The 15774-nt window shown below is 40.8% G+C and overlaps 1 protein-coding gene across 1 annotated transcript in view; it reads right to left on the bottom strand.

The window, feature by feature from the left end:
* VILL (villin like) overlaps positions 1-15774 on the bottom strand; it is a 195916-nt gene that overhangs the window by 61616 nt on the left and 118526 nt on the right. Inside the window, exons 5-8 of the mRNA XM_029588369.1 lie at positions 10498-10606; positions 9382-9492; positions 6686-6885; positions 1127-1205 (exon numbers count right to left, since the gene is read on the bottom strand). Of these exons, the coding sequence (XP_029444229.1) occupies positions 1127-1205; positions 6686-6885; positions 9382-9492; positions 10498-10606 (499 nt within the window). The remainder of the gene's footprint in view (positions 1-1126; positions 1206-6685; positions 6886-9381; positions 9493-10497; positions 10607-15774) is intronic.

Genomic DNA, 15774 nt, shown 5'->3' with positions numbered 1-15774 from the left:
ATTCGGTATTCGTATTCATCGGGACCCATATCTGTTGCATCCGTTCTCGGGGGACCCCAATCCATTCATTAGTTACATTTGTATTCGTTTCCCAAAAAAAACCCCATCTCAACCCTTTAAATTTAAGTTACTACAACCCCCCACCCTCCTGACCCCCCAAGACTTGCCAAAAGTCCCTGGTGGTCCAGCGGAGGTCCTGGAGCGATCTCCTGCAATCGGGTCGTTGGCTGCCAGTATTCAAAATGGCGCCGATAGCCTTTGCCCTTACTAGGTCAAAGGGGCTATCTGCGCCATTTTGTGCATGTCGCCCTGAAATAGTGGTATGCCCTGGGATCACCCCTGTGAGAGAAAACCCATTTGGTTTAGTCCAGGCTGTGATTGATCAGTCTGATGAAAAACGAAGGTCTTTTAAAAACAAAACAAAACTGGAAAAAGAGCAGTATCTCCTTCCTGAAGTTGGAAACTGTAATCATGGGAAAGACAAAAGCTAATTGTTTGAAAAGGACTTGTAAACTTTAAGAGATAGTAAGATTATTGAAAGAAGAAATGAATTATTTATTCTGATAAAATGTCTTCAGGGTTGTCCTTGGTGGTGAGGGAATTTTTTTTTTTGGTGCTATGGTAATGCTATTTTGTGGAAGAAAGCACTATTGAAGTGTGAGTGTTTACTGCGGGTGTAATGCCAGCAGCTGCATTATTTGCAGACTGAAGGCAATTAGAAGTCAGATATTTCTGAGTCTTATTGGATGTGGAGGAAAACTGAAGAAAAACTCTTGTTCATTTGGCTGAAGATCGTATAATATGCTGGATGTGCTACAATTCTGAAGTAGTCTTGGAAGTGCACCAATGTTTAGGCCCTGTTATACATTACTGCAAATAAAGCAGCCAAGAGTGGATTGCAGTGCCAGTGCAGCGCGCAGTATTTTTAAGTAATAACACGGAGAAGAGGTAATTGTTTCCCTGCGGACTGTGCAACAAACGTTTGCTACCTGTGGTCCACTCAACAACTGTTAGATCAGCTCATATTGAAACAATGCAATATACCCATTGGGGAACAAGGCTGCATACATATACATCTGTCTATCTGTCTATCTATATGCTCTGTGTACTTTGATCCCCAGCTTACCTCGTGAAGGAGGAGATCCTGCGTGAGGGGTTTTATGGCTGTCTCTTGAACTACCAAATTACCCTCCTTTTCATACACACTACAGGGATGAAAAAAAAGGGGAAGAGCATTATAAAAAGGGGTTTATACAGAGAGAGAGCACACTAAATACAGAAGAAAATAACAATACACTCTGAAACACTAAACCAGTACCAGATTGGAATGGATTTTCCTGAAAAATACTGAGCGAATATTTACTTTGAGTCTTTTAAGTTGCTTGAAGGGGAAAGGGTAATGAGGAGGATGGAAGGGGGAGACGGGGATTAAGGTGGGTACGTGCATCCCATTTTCTGCATGAAATAGTTCCATGACCACATTTCCCCATGTATTGGCAATATTTGTTTGAGTCCCGCTGCCGCTCTAGAACTGTTTATTTCATTGTATACTTCAGTTGTTTAAGCTTGGCTTTCACAGACAAGAGGAAAAAGTACTTAAGGTCATGAGAACACTCAGGGCCCAATATTCAGCACCACTTAGCCGGCTAAGTGGTGCTATTTTAATATTTGGCCGCCCTCAGCAGCTGCCACTTAGCCGGATAACTGTTTATAGTTTATCCAGTTAACTTGTTCAGCCAGACAGCAGCTGAATATCGAACCCCCAAGAGGCCAATATTGCAAAGAGAAGAGAATGGATAACTTAGCTAGATCAGTTATCAGGAATATTCAGCAAGATAAACGTCCCATCGAATTTACTCAAATAAAATTATCCAGGTAATATTTCTCAGATAACGTTGCAACCTAAATGGCTATGTTTGAATATAGCCAGTTAGGTTAAACATTATCTGGGTACGTGTGCCCATTTTCCCTCCCATCGCAAGTCCCCATCTTTTGGAGAGCTTGGGGGGGGGGGGGGGGGGCGAATCGGGCACAATGCCATATGTGGGGGGGGGGGGGAGGGGGAAATCAGGCCTTTAGGACTAACTTTTTTAATTTCAATTTTTGCATTTAACTGGCTATATCATTTGAATATACCTTTTAAGGTAAAGTTACCCAGGTATACGTATTTATTTAATTATTCTCTCAGATAATAGAAAGACCAGGGGGTATGCCATGAAGTTAGCAAGTAGCTCATTTAAAACAAATTGAAGAAAATTATTTTTCACTCAGTGCATAGTTAAGCTCGGGAATTCATTGCCAGAGGATGTGATTACAGCAGTTAGTGTAACTGGATTTAAAAAAGGTTTGGATAAGTTCCTAGTGGATAAATCCATAAGCTGCTATTACGGTAATTAATAAGCAACAGTAGCTTGTGATCTAATGTTTGGGTACTTGCCAGGTACTTGTGACTTGGATTGGCCACTGTTGGAAACAGGATACTGGGCTTGATGGACCCTTGGTCTGACCAAGTATGGCATTTCTTATGTTCTTATGTTCCCTACTTCATGTTTATTTATTTATTTAAAAATATTTATATACCGCAAACAATAAGACATTTGCATGTCCGTCTAGGCGGTTTACAAATATACATACATAAGTTAAAAAGTCAGGCACAACAAATTTACTTACGAAGGTTAAAATAGACAAACACAACTAATTTAACCATGATAAAAATGTTGAACCGAACACCGAGATACTCAGGTGACTGTGATGGCTGAAGACTACTCTTGGCCAGGTTCACTACCCAGCCTAGCTCCTGTAATTAGGAGATCACCTTGAACGACAACTGGAGGCTCTCTTCCAGAGTCTTGGCCCAAATCAACCAGTTGTCCAAGTATGGCTGGACTAGACTCCCATCCTTTCTCAACACTGCCGCCACCACCATCATAACCTTGGAAAAAGTTCTGGGCGTGGTGGCCAAACCAAAAGATAGTGCTCAAAACTGATAATGATGCCCCAAAATTGCAAAGCACAGAAATCATTGATGTTCTAGCTGGATGGGAATATGTAGATATGCCTCAGACAAATCCAAGGACGTCAGAATCTCCCCTGACTGCACTGTCATTATCACTGAGTGCAAGGTTTCCATAAGAAAAATGAGTCCCCCATAAATGACTGTTGAATCCCTTGAGATCCAGGATGAGGCAAAGAGAGCCCTCCTTCTTGCAAACAATGAAATAAATGGAATATCGGCCCATATTTTCTTGAGACATGGGGACTGGGACCACTGCCTTCAGACTGAGGAGTCTTGACAATGTACATTTCACTGCCTGCCTCTTCTGCTGAGAGTTGCAGGGAGACACCATGAATATGTCCCAAGGAATAATGCGAAACTCCAGCACATATCCTTTTCGAATCACCTCTAGGATTCACTGGTCTGACCTGATTTCGACCCACCTTCAATAAAGTAGAGAGAGGCAACCCCCCTATCGCCTGTTCCCGGGAGTGGGTCAGCACACCTTCATTGGGAGGTTTGGGGTCTTCACTGCCTGAGCCTGCACCCAGTCTGGGCTGCCTGGGATGAAAAGACTGAGACCTATCCAAAATTCATGTCCTCTGAAAGGCCATTCCTCTGTAGGGTCAAAAATGACCTCTCATGCTAAAGGAATGTGGCATCTGTTTCTTATTCTCCAGCAACCAAGGAACCTGGAACTCGCCACACTTATTGGCCATTTTCTCCAGCTCTCTCCCAAACAAAAGTGAGCCATTGAAGGGCAATTTCGTAAGGTTAGACTTGGAGGTTGCATTGGCTGACCAATTTCTCAGCCATAGCTGATGCCTGGCCGCTCTGGCTGAAGTGCGGACCAAATCGCAGCCCTCATCTGCCAAAAAGGCAGCTGCCAGTTCCATCACTGCCCTGGAATTCACACCAGATTCAATTACCTCCTGAGAGAGAAGTAAACAAGATTGAGCCACCAGAGAACAAAAAGAAGCTATCTGCAGTCATTGCCATTGCTTCAAAGGCTTGCTTAAGGATTGCTTCAATTTTCCTATCGTGTGTGTCCTTCAAGGCCACTCCTCCCTCTACAGGAATAGTCATCCTCTTGGTGATGGCACACACAAGCACATCCACTTTTGGAAAACATAATTGCTCTCTTGCTGCTGGATCCAAGGGGTATAGTCCTTCCAAGACTCATCCCCATTTGAAATTAGCTTCTGGAGCACCCTACTCAAGATCAATCAATTCTTGAATGGTCTCCATAATCGGGAAGAAACATGAGGCTTTACACAAAAAATCAAAATGGGATCTTTCTTCAGCTCAGACAGCGATTCAGCTCCATGAACTCCCAGCATCTTCAAAGTCTGGGAAATCAGAGCTAGTAACTCATTCCTATGAAAGAACCATAACATAGTTCTATATGGCTACAATCCCGGAGGAATTTCCCCATCCTCCAGGGAATAAGGATCAGCTTCATCATCTATGCCATCTGGAGCCTTATCCACAGTACCAGATGTGCAGGATTTCACCACCTGCAACTCTGACCTGGTAAGATTGGTCGGGGCCAAGGAATGTGCCTGAAGAAAATACTGAAACCCCTGAAAAATTCCTACTCAAGGAAGACAGAGGGATTCATGCCAAAACCAGGGGGCACCTTCCTGTGCTTCCTGAGCTACCTTCCCCCACTGATGAACCAGTTAGGGGAGCTCTAAGGTCAGGGGACCCTTCTGGCATCTCTTTACCCAGGCCTGCATCAGGCTGGGAAGAACCAGGCTTAGTAAAATCAGACACTTCTCCCTGACTTTCCAATCAGTGCTGACATAAGTGAGAGGGAACGCCAGGCTGAGAAGCCTGAATATGTAAAGCAGCACAGAGGGTAAGGTGATTAGGTTTCTTCGCTATAGATGCCATCAATCTGTCAATATGCTCTAACAGGTGACTGAGAAGCATGTGTCCAGCTGTATCCATGCTGCGTCCAAATTTAGATATCCAAATTTTAGAAATACAACCCTGTGCCTCTATGAATGCCCAAAAACTGAGCTCTCACAAGGCTAGTCAGATTATGCACGTAGGTAAGCATGTGTATATAAATGCTCTATCACTGGATGCCCAACCAGGCGCCCAACTAAGCATCCAACTAGGTGCCCAACTAGACGCACAAACTGGGTACACAACTGGATGCACAGCTGGACGCACTCGCACTAACCAACAGAACTGCAGAGGGCAGCCTAATGCGCAGGAAAAGTTCACGAAATGCTGTCATGGCCTACCACGCAGCGAACAAGGAAAACCTGAAAGTGGGGCTTAGCCAAAAGCAGCTGCTCAATCCACCAGGCTGCCTCAGCCCCCAAGCTCCTCCAGAAGCAGGAACAAATGTTACATCAGGATGCCGAGCATGGAGACCGAAGGGAAGAGGAATCCCTACAAAAAAACCCTTCTATGTGGTTTTTTTTGTTTGTTTTTTATTCTTCTTTACCTGAGCTCAGCCTGTCCTGGCTCAGTACAGAGTCATTTTCCAGCTTCAGGGGAAGAGGGCATATACCTTCTCCGTCATGCTTGGTTTCCTGTATCCGCTTGTCTTTCAGCTGTTTTTTACAGCTAAGTCCATGCTGGCTGAAAACCAGCTAGCAGACCAAGGCACTCATTTTAGGGAGGGTTCTAATATATTTCACTTCAGGAATTCTCAGCTGAGGAAGGGACCATATGGTATCACCCCAGGAGAGCGGGGCTAATTAATTTTCCTTCTTCTTTTCTCCTTCTAAAACTTTAAGCAATCCCCAGTAGGGAGATACACGTCCACCATCTTCTGGACATGGAGAATACTGGTGGGCTGATGTCAGTGCAGGGGTATATATACTGTGATGTCAGCTGTGCTCTGTCTCTCTCTGCTGGTAGAGGTACATAACCCACTTGTTTTGGATCTACCAGTCCAAATGCTAAGAAATTTGAGTTTACAAACAGATCCCTTAACCTTATTGGTTTAGTATTAATTTGCCTGCTTATATTTGCCTGTATATGGTTTTTCGAAGTTCATTCTATTCATTCAGTAAAGATTTGTTGAACTATATTCATTGAGGTGGATATTCAAACAGAAATAGTCGGATTAGTAGTACTTATCCAGCTATCTAGTGGCCACTGAATATCTGGTTATACTCAGAGGCCCCTAGATAGTCGGATAAGTCACTTGTCCAGCTGTCTGTCTATTTATTTATTTATTTATTTATTTATTTATTTATGGTTTTTATATACCGATCTTCTTACATTATATGTAAATCAAATCGGTTTACAGAGAACAGTTGAATAAGCTTGCTTGTGGGCAATTACACATAACAAAGAACTTTTTTGAGTAACATATTGTATAACTTTTTTGAATAACATTTAAACATAAGAGCAAAAATATACATGGCAAAAACATAAACATAAGAGCAAAATATACATGGCACAACAAAGTCTTATATGTCTAAATCTTAATGTTTTAGATTGAGCTTTTCTAAATAGCATTTAAAGAAGAAATAAATAGCCAAAAAAGACAATGTCTAAAATATGGTCTAGTTAGCTGGCTAAGATGTGGATGGGCAATGGATGGATCAGGGCAGCACTACTTAGATGGATTATTTATCCAACTAAGTAGTGCCAAATACAAGGATATTCAGCTGATGTGAAGGTTTGGGATTTTTCTCCTCAGAAGATAAACTGCAAACTTACTGGTAAAGCCGGACATTTGCCTTTTGAAATTCATCTGCTTTCTCATCTGGACTGGCTTGTTTCAGTTCTCCTCTCCTCTCTCCTAGCACTGCTGTCATGATCTGCATCAGGTCTGGGGAGTCTTTTTCATTGTCAATGACACCAATTTGAGCTCGGCCGCCTCTCTCATCATCCCGAATTTTCTGAGCCAGAAGGCAGGCCTGTCCAAGAAACAGAAAGCAGTGCTTAGAAAAGAACTTTAGCATTCCTAATAAACATGATCCATGCTGCAAGGCAATGTTTGCTGATAGGGAAAATTGTGGGGAATACTAAGAGATAGGGAAAGACTGTGGGGGATGATGCTGGGAGTGGTTGAGGGAGATATTGCTGGGGAATGCTGCTATTGTGGTTTTAGTAGATATTATCAATCTAAATGGCTTTTGAATATGGACCTCCTAGCTTCTACACACCTCCTAGATATATAAACACATATAGGATAAGATAAACCATTTCATATTTCAAATCAAAAAGTAAGCATGCAAACAGGACTACAAACAAGGATTCTGATTGTGAAGGTGTTGAGACATAAATCTTGTTGGAGTTGTGAGTTTTAATTAGACCAACTGAGCTTACAAAACCTTAACTAGAGCCATAAAATAAGAATTAAAAAAATGGTAATTGCAGTGTCTTTAGACCCTCAGAAAGGGAGAGCACCTTAGCCATCTCATCAAGGGTTCCAGGCTTGTTGTCTCTCGATTTTTTCACAGATACGTTGACTCGCAATAGGGAGACTTGTGAGGGAGGGATCTCTTTATCTTCTTTGTTTAAATCTTTATTTTTTATTATTGTAATGCTATTTGCTTTTTACTGATTTATACAATATTGCTGTGATGCTGTGTGATATTATTTTTCTTTGCTGATTTATACCATATTTTACCATATTTAGTAAGTGCCGTGCGTTCTATGATGTAAAATACCACCATTCAAGCCACTGCTTACAGGGCTAAAATTCTTCTAAGCATGAAATAAGAATAGAAACTAGGGATGATCATATCTGATGATTTTAAGGTGGCCAATAAGAAGATAAGTGGCAAAAGCCAGAAAGATGCTTGGGTGTATAAGGAGAGAAATAGTCAGGAGAAACAAGGAGATGTTGCCTCTGTATAAGCCTCTAAAGAGACCTTATTTGGAATACTGTTGACAATTCTGGAGACTGCACCTTCAAAAGAATATAAACTGGATGGAGTCCAGAGTGGCTACTAAAATGGTCAATGGTCTCTATTCTAAAGCATATGGGGACAGACTTAAAGATGTAAATACATATACCCTACAGCAGAGGTTCTCAACTCAGTCATCAGAGTCTGCCTGTCAGGTGTGGTTTTCAGGACACCCCTAATGAATATGCATGGGATATATTTGTATGATCTTCCTACAATGTATGCAGATATATCCCATGCATATTCATTAGGGATATTCTGAAATTTAGACTGGCCAGGTGATCCCTGAGGATAGGGCTGAGAACCACTCCCTAGAGGGAAACTGGGATAGGGAAGATATGCTAGAAATATTTAAATACCTCTAAGATATCAATGCACAAGAGGCAGACCTCTTTCAATAGAAAGAAGGCTCTGTTGCGAGGGATCATGGGATGAGCGTGAAAGGAAATAGGATTCAGGAGTAATCTAAGGAAATATTTCTTTACAGAGAGGTTGATGAATGCATGGAATAGTCTTCCAAAGGAGGTGGTGGAGACAAGGACAGTATCTGAAATCAAGAAAGAATGGGCAAGTACAGGGGATCTCTAAGGGCTTGGCACGGATTGCAGAACTGAACAGTTGGTGTGGATGGGAAGAGTGGCTAGGCCATATGGTATTTTTCTGCTGTCATGCTTCTCCATTTCTGTGGTTTTACTTCTTACCCATGGCTCAGTTGCCTGCAGAGCTAATGGGCATTTTATGACATGATCACAGGCTGTTCCTATCACTGCTAATGTTATAGTCCCCAGTTCTGCAAATGAAAATAATTCCTAGTTGTGGGAATAATGACAGAGACTAACAATCCAGACTTGCTCTAACTGTAGGTATATTCTTTAGGAAAATTAGAGCCTTTTAAACAGATTAAAAAAGACCTAATTTTAATAGTGGGCAATTCACTCATTACCCATGTGGCTGTCATGTTTTCCCCACTCAAATAACATAGGATACATTGCATCAGTCTTCAATATTAGGAGTGATATGGTGAACAGACTAGTTGAGAGAAGATGTAAGTACAAAAAATTCACTTTCTTCAAGCCACCCACACTAGGTCAATTATTTTGTGCTAATTATAAAAGAAAGCAAAAATAAAAAAACCCTGCAGGATATCTGCTAAATGTGCCTCCCAATTAAATAATTCTTTCCTAGATTAGCCACTACCAAATCTGAATACCCAACAATACTAATGACTTTTAGTATAGATGCTCCATTTGAGTTGAGCATCTTCTGATTTTGTTTTTTCCCCAAACAAACCCAATTATAATAAAAGCTGAGTGAAGTTTCTAATAACAGCATGTCCAATTATTTGCTTTTCCCTAGTTGTTGTTTTTTAAACTTGTCATTTACAGCTAGTCTTGTATACAGTAAACCTCCCTTTAGCTGTTCTTCACTGCTGTCTTTCAGATGGAGGAAGTGTTTTTATGAAAAACAAAAAAAGAGTAAAATAATCTTTGCAATACTAACGCTTATTCTTTCTGACTTGTTGCTTTCTGGACCATTCCACTGAATGATCACTTTTCCAAGATCAAGCAAGAAGACATCCCCCCTGTTGATGCTGTCCCATGAAAGTCCAACCTATAGCATAACATGAAACACATTGTGTTAATACATACACTATATATAGCTGCAATATCTATTTAGTTCCCAAATAAGAAAAATCCATGTAGAAAAGCAAGTAGATTTGTTTCTTTTCATCGATCACAAGAAACCAATCATTCCTAATTATTATGATATGACTTTTTCTAAGAAAGGTTTATTAAAATGTCCACTAACCAATAAGCCTGCTTAACCGTTTTAGGGAGTAATTTTGTAACAACCCATATAAGAAAGTTGGCAAATACATGCATAAGCTATATGAATTTTAAAAGCAAATTTACACGCTTATGTTTGCTATGAATATTTTCCCACTAAAACTAGCCACCACAATTACACTTGCTAATTTGTATGCAGACATTTTTCTGTAAAAATGTACGTATATACTTTTGAAAATCTAAGTGCAAACCCCTTTGCATAGCCTGGGTAAACTTATGTGTATACAGGATGTAAACACACAAGTTTACGCTGTATATCACTGGGCAATTTTATAACAAGTATTTTCCACAGATAAGCTACCCTTTTACCCATGGACATGCCTTTGAAAATTATTCTCCCTGTGCCTAGCACAGCCCAAGCACAAACTGCTTCCAGAAAGCTTAGGAAAACACTCTACAATAAAAATGTGTGATTTTGTTTGTGTGCTATATTCTGTAAATAAACAATGGTAAAAAAAAGTAGATAAGGGCAATAGATTCATCCTGAATCCTCCACATGGGAAGAGTTAACACATTTCTTTCTTTGGGACGGATAAACCCATCCTTATGCGTAATCTCAGCAGATCTATTCCCTCATACGTGACCCTGATAATCACTTGCTTTTATTTTATACATGCACATTTGCCAGAAACAGGCCCAAATTAAACATCCAAAACTCTATGGTCTATATACCAGGAAACCTATATTGCAACTGTAATACATGAAAAATCTTTGCATTCTGTATGAATCTGAATGTCAGAATACCCGATAATGGCTGAGGGCTGCTTACCTCTGTGGCTGAGACGTTTTTCTTCCCTTTGACATGAAGGAGACGTCTAATATTATACATATTTGTTTCCACATGCTTGAAGCCTGAAGCCACTCCTCCTTTCTTGTAGCTGTCATATATGAAGGAATGGAAAACATTTACAACAATCCTACCGATCATCATGCATTATAATCTACTGCTTCCATCTTGGATGCCTTCTGAAGGTGGTGATTCTGTGTGCTCAAAATGTACAGAGACACAATCTCATAATCTGTAAGAAACATCTTCGGCAGGATATATTAAATGTGCACACATATGACTGCTTTTAAAGCTTGAATGACTGCATGCTGTTTGCTGAAAAATTCTCAGTTTCAAAAGTATACAAAAACTGTAGTTGCTTTTGCCTCCAGAGTAAGAGTATAATTCTGAAGTGATGTGTTGTGCATATTTTCCTAATCTTGATCTGATTTAGTTAAATGGCAGGCAGGGGATGAAATATACTATTTACTTTGATACTATACCACTTTAGAAATGAATATGGCAGGATATGGAAACGTGAAAAGTGGCACTTTTATAAATGCATTTGTAAGACCCTTTCTCTTCTATTTTTTAAATATTTTGTTTTCCTTGAAGGTTAAGTTAAGGGAAAAGCTGACAGTTACCCAGCAGTGCATGGTTCGGAGGGAGGTATCTTCAAAGGATACTAATGATGCATTAGAATTAGGACATCCCAACAGTGAGGTTCCAATAATAAGAAAAGTAGTCCAAGTGCCTGTAACTGAAGACTCACCTGAGCTAAAAAATTCCAATTAATCCCAATCAATTAAAAAGCAGAATGAAAATACAAACAAAAAACACACTTTGAAATTTTTGAATGCTAATGCCAGAAGTCTAAGAAGTAAGATGGGAGAATTAGAATGTATAGCAATGAATGATGACATAGACTTAATTGGCATCTCAGAGACATGGTGTTACATTCTGTGTGTAAACTAGGCAGTGGGCCCTTGGGTCATGGAGGAGATGACTCCACCCACAGGGCGGAGTCCTGTGAGGACACACCACGACATGCGGGATCATAACAGTGATAGACAACAGAGGCAATAGTTTTATTATGCAGCATGAATAACCCGAGGAGAGGATTAATATACTCAGTCCAAGTGTATAGCCTGCAAGCGCTGGCGGGTTGTCCGAAGAACGGTGATGAACTCACTGGAAGAAAGGTGAGAAAAGTGAGATGGTTCTCCGAGGAGCAGATAGCCCTAGGTGCAACAAGGCCCCCGAGGAGCGGGTACCGAGGTCACCCAGTCAGGAACAGCGAGACGAAGTCCCAGAATGGCGGAATTAAGCAGGACGGGAATCCTTGCTACCTCATAGCTTGGATGGTTAGCTGAGCTTAAGTATTGAAAGCAGATGACATCATGCAGTGGGGACGCCCCCGAGGTTCCCGCCATGATGCGTACAAGTAGGGGGCAGGTGCGAGCGTGCCCTAGATTACCCTGGATGCAAGATGGCTGCCGGGAGTGCCCACGCCGTCCCAGGCACGCCATGGAGGTCGGTATGTGGAAGCAGAGGCAGCCAACCTCCCTAGACTCAGTACTGTAGGAGAAAAGGAGGTAAGCTACAAAGGTCACAGCCATCTGCGACCGACGGGCGCAACACATGGTGGAAGGAGGATAACCAATGGGACAGTGCTATACCAGGCTACAAATTAAATTGCAATGACAGAGACGAGTATCTGGGAGGTGGGGTGGCGCTTTATGTCTGGGATGGCATAGAGTCCAGCAGGATAAAGATCCTGCATGAGACTAAATGCACAATTGAATCTTTATGAGTAGAAATCCCTTGCGTGTTGGGGAAGAGTATAGTGATAGGAGTATACTACTGTCTACCTGGCCAAGATGGTGAGACGGACAGTGAAATGCTAAGAGAAATTAGGGAAGCTAATGAAATTGATAGTGCAGTGATAATGGGAGATTTCAATTACCCCAATATTGACTGGGTAAATATATCATCGGGACATGCTAGAGAGATAAAGTTCCTGGATGGAATAAATGACAGTTTTTTGGAGCAATTGGTTCAGGAACCAATGAAAGAGGGAGAAATTTAGATCTAATTCTCAGTGGAGTGCAGGATTTGGTGAGAGAGGTTAATAGTGGTTGGGCTGCTTAGCAATAATGATCATAATATGATCAAATTTGAATTAATGACAAAGGGGGACAATAAGTAAATCCATGGCTCTAGCAAAAAACTTTCAAAAGGGAAACTTTGACAAAATGAGAAAAATATTTTTAAAAAACAGAAAGGTGCAACTACAAAGGTTAAGAGTGTGCAACTTGCATGGACATTGTTAAAATATACCATCTTAGAAGCGCAGTCCAGATGTATTCCACTATTTAAGAAAGGTGGAAGGCAGAACAAATGATTGCTGGCATGGTTAAAAAGTGAGGTGAAAGAGGCTATTTTAGCCAAAAGATCTTCATTAAAAAATTGGAAGAAGAATCCATCAGAAAAAAGTAAGATAAAGCAGCATAAGCATTGGCAAGTTAAATGTAAGACATCGTGGAAAGAATAAACAAATTCTTTGCTTCGGTATTTATTGAAGAGGTTGTTGGGGTGATACCCATTCCGGAGAGAGTTTTCAAGAGTGACAATTCAGATGAACTGAACCAAATCATGGTGAACCTAGATGATGTAGTAGGCTAGACTGACAAATTAAAGAGTCACCTGGACTGGATGGTATACACCCCAGGATTCTGAAAGAAGTCAAAAATGAAATTTCAAACCTATTACAATTAATTTGCAACCTATCATTAAAATCATTCATTGCACCTGAAGTCTGGAAGGTGGCCAGTTGACCATCAATATTCAAATAGGGCTCCAGGGGTGATCCAGGAAACTATAGACCAGTGAACCTGACTTCAATGCCGGAAAAAATTGTGGAAACTGTTATAAAGAAGAAAATCACAAAACATTTAGATATACATGATTTAATAGGACAAAGTCAGCATGAATTTACCCAAGGGAAGTCTTGCCTCACGAATTTCCTACATTATTTTGATGGGGTGGACAAAGGAGGACTGGTAGATGTGGTGTATTTGGATTTTCAGATTGAGTTCAACAAAGTCCCTCATGAGAGGCATCTAAGAAAACTAAAAAGTCATGGGATAAGAGGTGATGACCTTTTGTGGATTGCAAACTGGTTAAAAGACAGGAAACAGAGAGTAGGATTAAATGGTCTGTTTTTACAGTGGAAAAAGGTAAATGGTGGAGTGCCTTGGGGATCTGTACTTGGACCAGTGCTTTTCAACATATTTATAAATGATGTGGAAAGGGGTACAATGAGTGAGGTGATCACATTTACGGATGACACAAAATTAGAGTAGTTAAATCTCAAATGGATTGTGATAAATTGCAGGAGGATCTTGTGAGTCTGGAAGATTGGGCTTCCAAATGGCAGATGAAATTTAATGTGGACAAGTGCAAGGAGATGCATATAGGGAAAAATAACCCTTGCAGTAGTTACACAATATTAGGTTCCATCTTAGGAATTACCACCTAGGAAAGAGATCTAAGCGTCATAGTGGATAATACATTGAAATTGCCAGTTCAGTGAGCTGGGGCAGTAAGAAAAACAAACAGAATCTTAGGAATTATTAGGAAGGGAATGGCAAATAAAATGGTGGAAGTCATAATGCCTCTGCATCACTCCATGGTGAGATTGCACCTTGAATACTGTGTGCAATTCTGGTCACCAGTACCACATCTCAAAAAAGATATAGTTGCACTGGAGTAAGTGCAGAGAAGGGCAACCAAAATGATAAGGGGCATGGAACAGCTCCCCTATGAGGAAAGGCTAAAGAGGTTAGGGCTTTTAGCTTGAAGAAGAGACCTTTGAAGGGGATATGATAGAAGTCTACAAAATCATGAAACAGATTAATGTAAATGGGTTATTTACTCTCTCAGATAATAGAAAGACTGGCAGTTACTCCATGCAATTAGCAAGTAGCTTATTTAAAACAAATTGGAGAAAGCATAAATAAGCTCTGGAATTCATTGCCAGAGGATGTGGTTATAGCAGTTAGTGTAACCGGATTTTAAAAAGATATGGATAAGTTCCGGCTGCCAACAGTTCTTACAGTCTCGCATAGACTCTGGCAAATGCATTATTGGTATTATTTTAGAGCTCAGCAACAGGATAAGATGGAAAAGCATATATTGATTTGGGAACCTTTTCTTCTGTGGTATAAGAATTATTGAGGTGCATGGGGAAACTGAAAAATGGGAGTATAATACTGACTGGTCTACGAAATGATCTTATCAAAACCCCGAGAGGATGAGTAAGGGAGGATCATTAGGGAAGTGAATCAGGAGGGGGGCGAGGTTGAACCCCATAATTTAGATGCTTAGGTATATACTTCAGAATGGGAGACAAAGTGCACCACTAAGGGAGGGGGGGAAGAGGGAGGGGAGGGAGGGAACAACGGTGGAGGGGGGGGGGGGGGGGGAGGAAAAGAAAGATACTGATGCCATTGTAAGATGTATAAAGTTTATTGCAATTTGTTTAAATATCAAATTAATGTTCAGAGTTATTGGAATGTCTGCCTGGACTGTGTCAATAAAAATTTCAATTAAAAAAAAAAAAGATATGGATAAGTTCCTAGAGGAGAAGTCCATAAACTGCTATTAATCAATAAAGAATAGTAGCTTGAGATCTAATGTTTGGGTAATTGCCAGGTTCTTGTGACTTGAATTGGCCACTGCTGGACACAGGATGCTGGGCTTGCTGGACTATTGGTCTGACCCAGTATGGCACGTTCTTATGTTTTATGTTCTTATTCTGTGCGCCGCAGACTAGTTGGTCACATAGAATTCTGTGTAAAAGTTCAGTGAATTTGCAATGCTCTGTAATTCCATGCAGATTTAAAAGTGCAGAATGTCAGCCTTGTACTATATGGATGTCAAAGCTCTCTTTACAACCTAGATTCTGCTTGTGGAATTGAAATATTTGCACCATGATGGGCAGCATAAATGAAAAATGGGCCATTAGTATCACTCTGATCTCCTTATACGTGTTAGTGTTTGGCAAGGCTGGTGAAACTAGCAGCAAGCATGTGTTGGAATATGTAACCTCCCCCCAAACATAGTTAAGAGAACAGCTTGTTTCAGTTTAGGGATTTCAGTCTTATTTGCATCCAAACAGAATGGCAGTCCCACATCAAGCTGTCTCACGTCAGATTCCTGGATGTGACCAACAGTGGTGATAGTCGCAGGTGAATGTGTTGCTCTGTTTTCTAAGCA

The sequence above is a fragment of the Rhinatrema bivittatum genome, chromosome 2 (genome assembly GCF_901001135.1).
Source record: "Rhinatrema bivittatum chromosome 2, aRhiBiv1.1, whole genome shotgun sequence".
In the NCBI taxonomy this organism is placed as follows: Eukaryota; Metazoa; Chordata; class Amphibia; order Gymnophiona; family Rhinatrematidae; genus Rhinatrema; species Rhinatrema bivittatum.
Note: the sequence above shows the minus strand (reverse complement) of the source record. Positions and strands in the feature narration are given on the sequence as shown.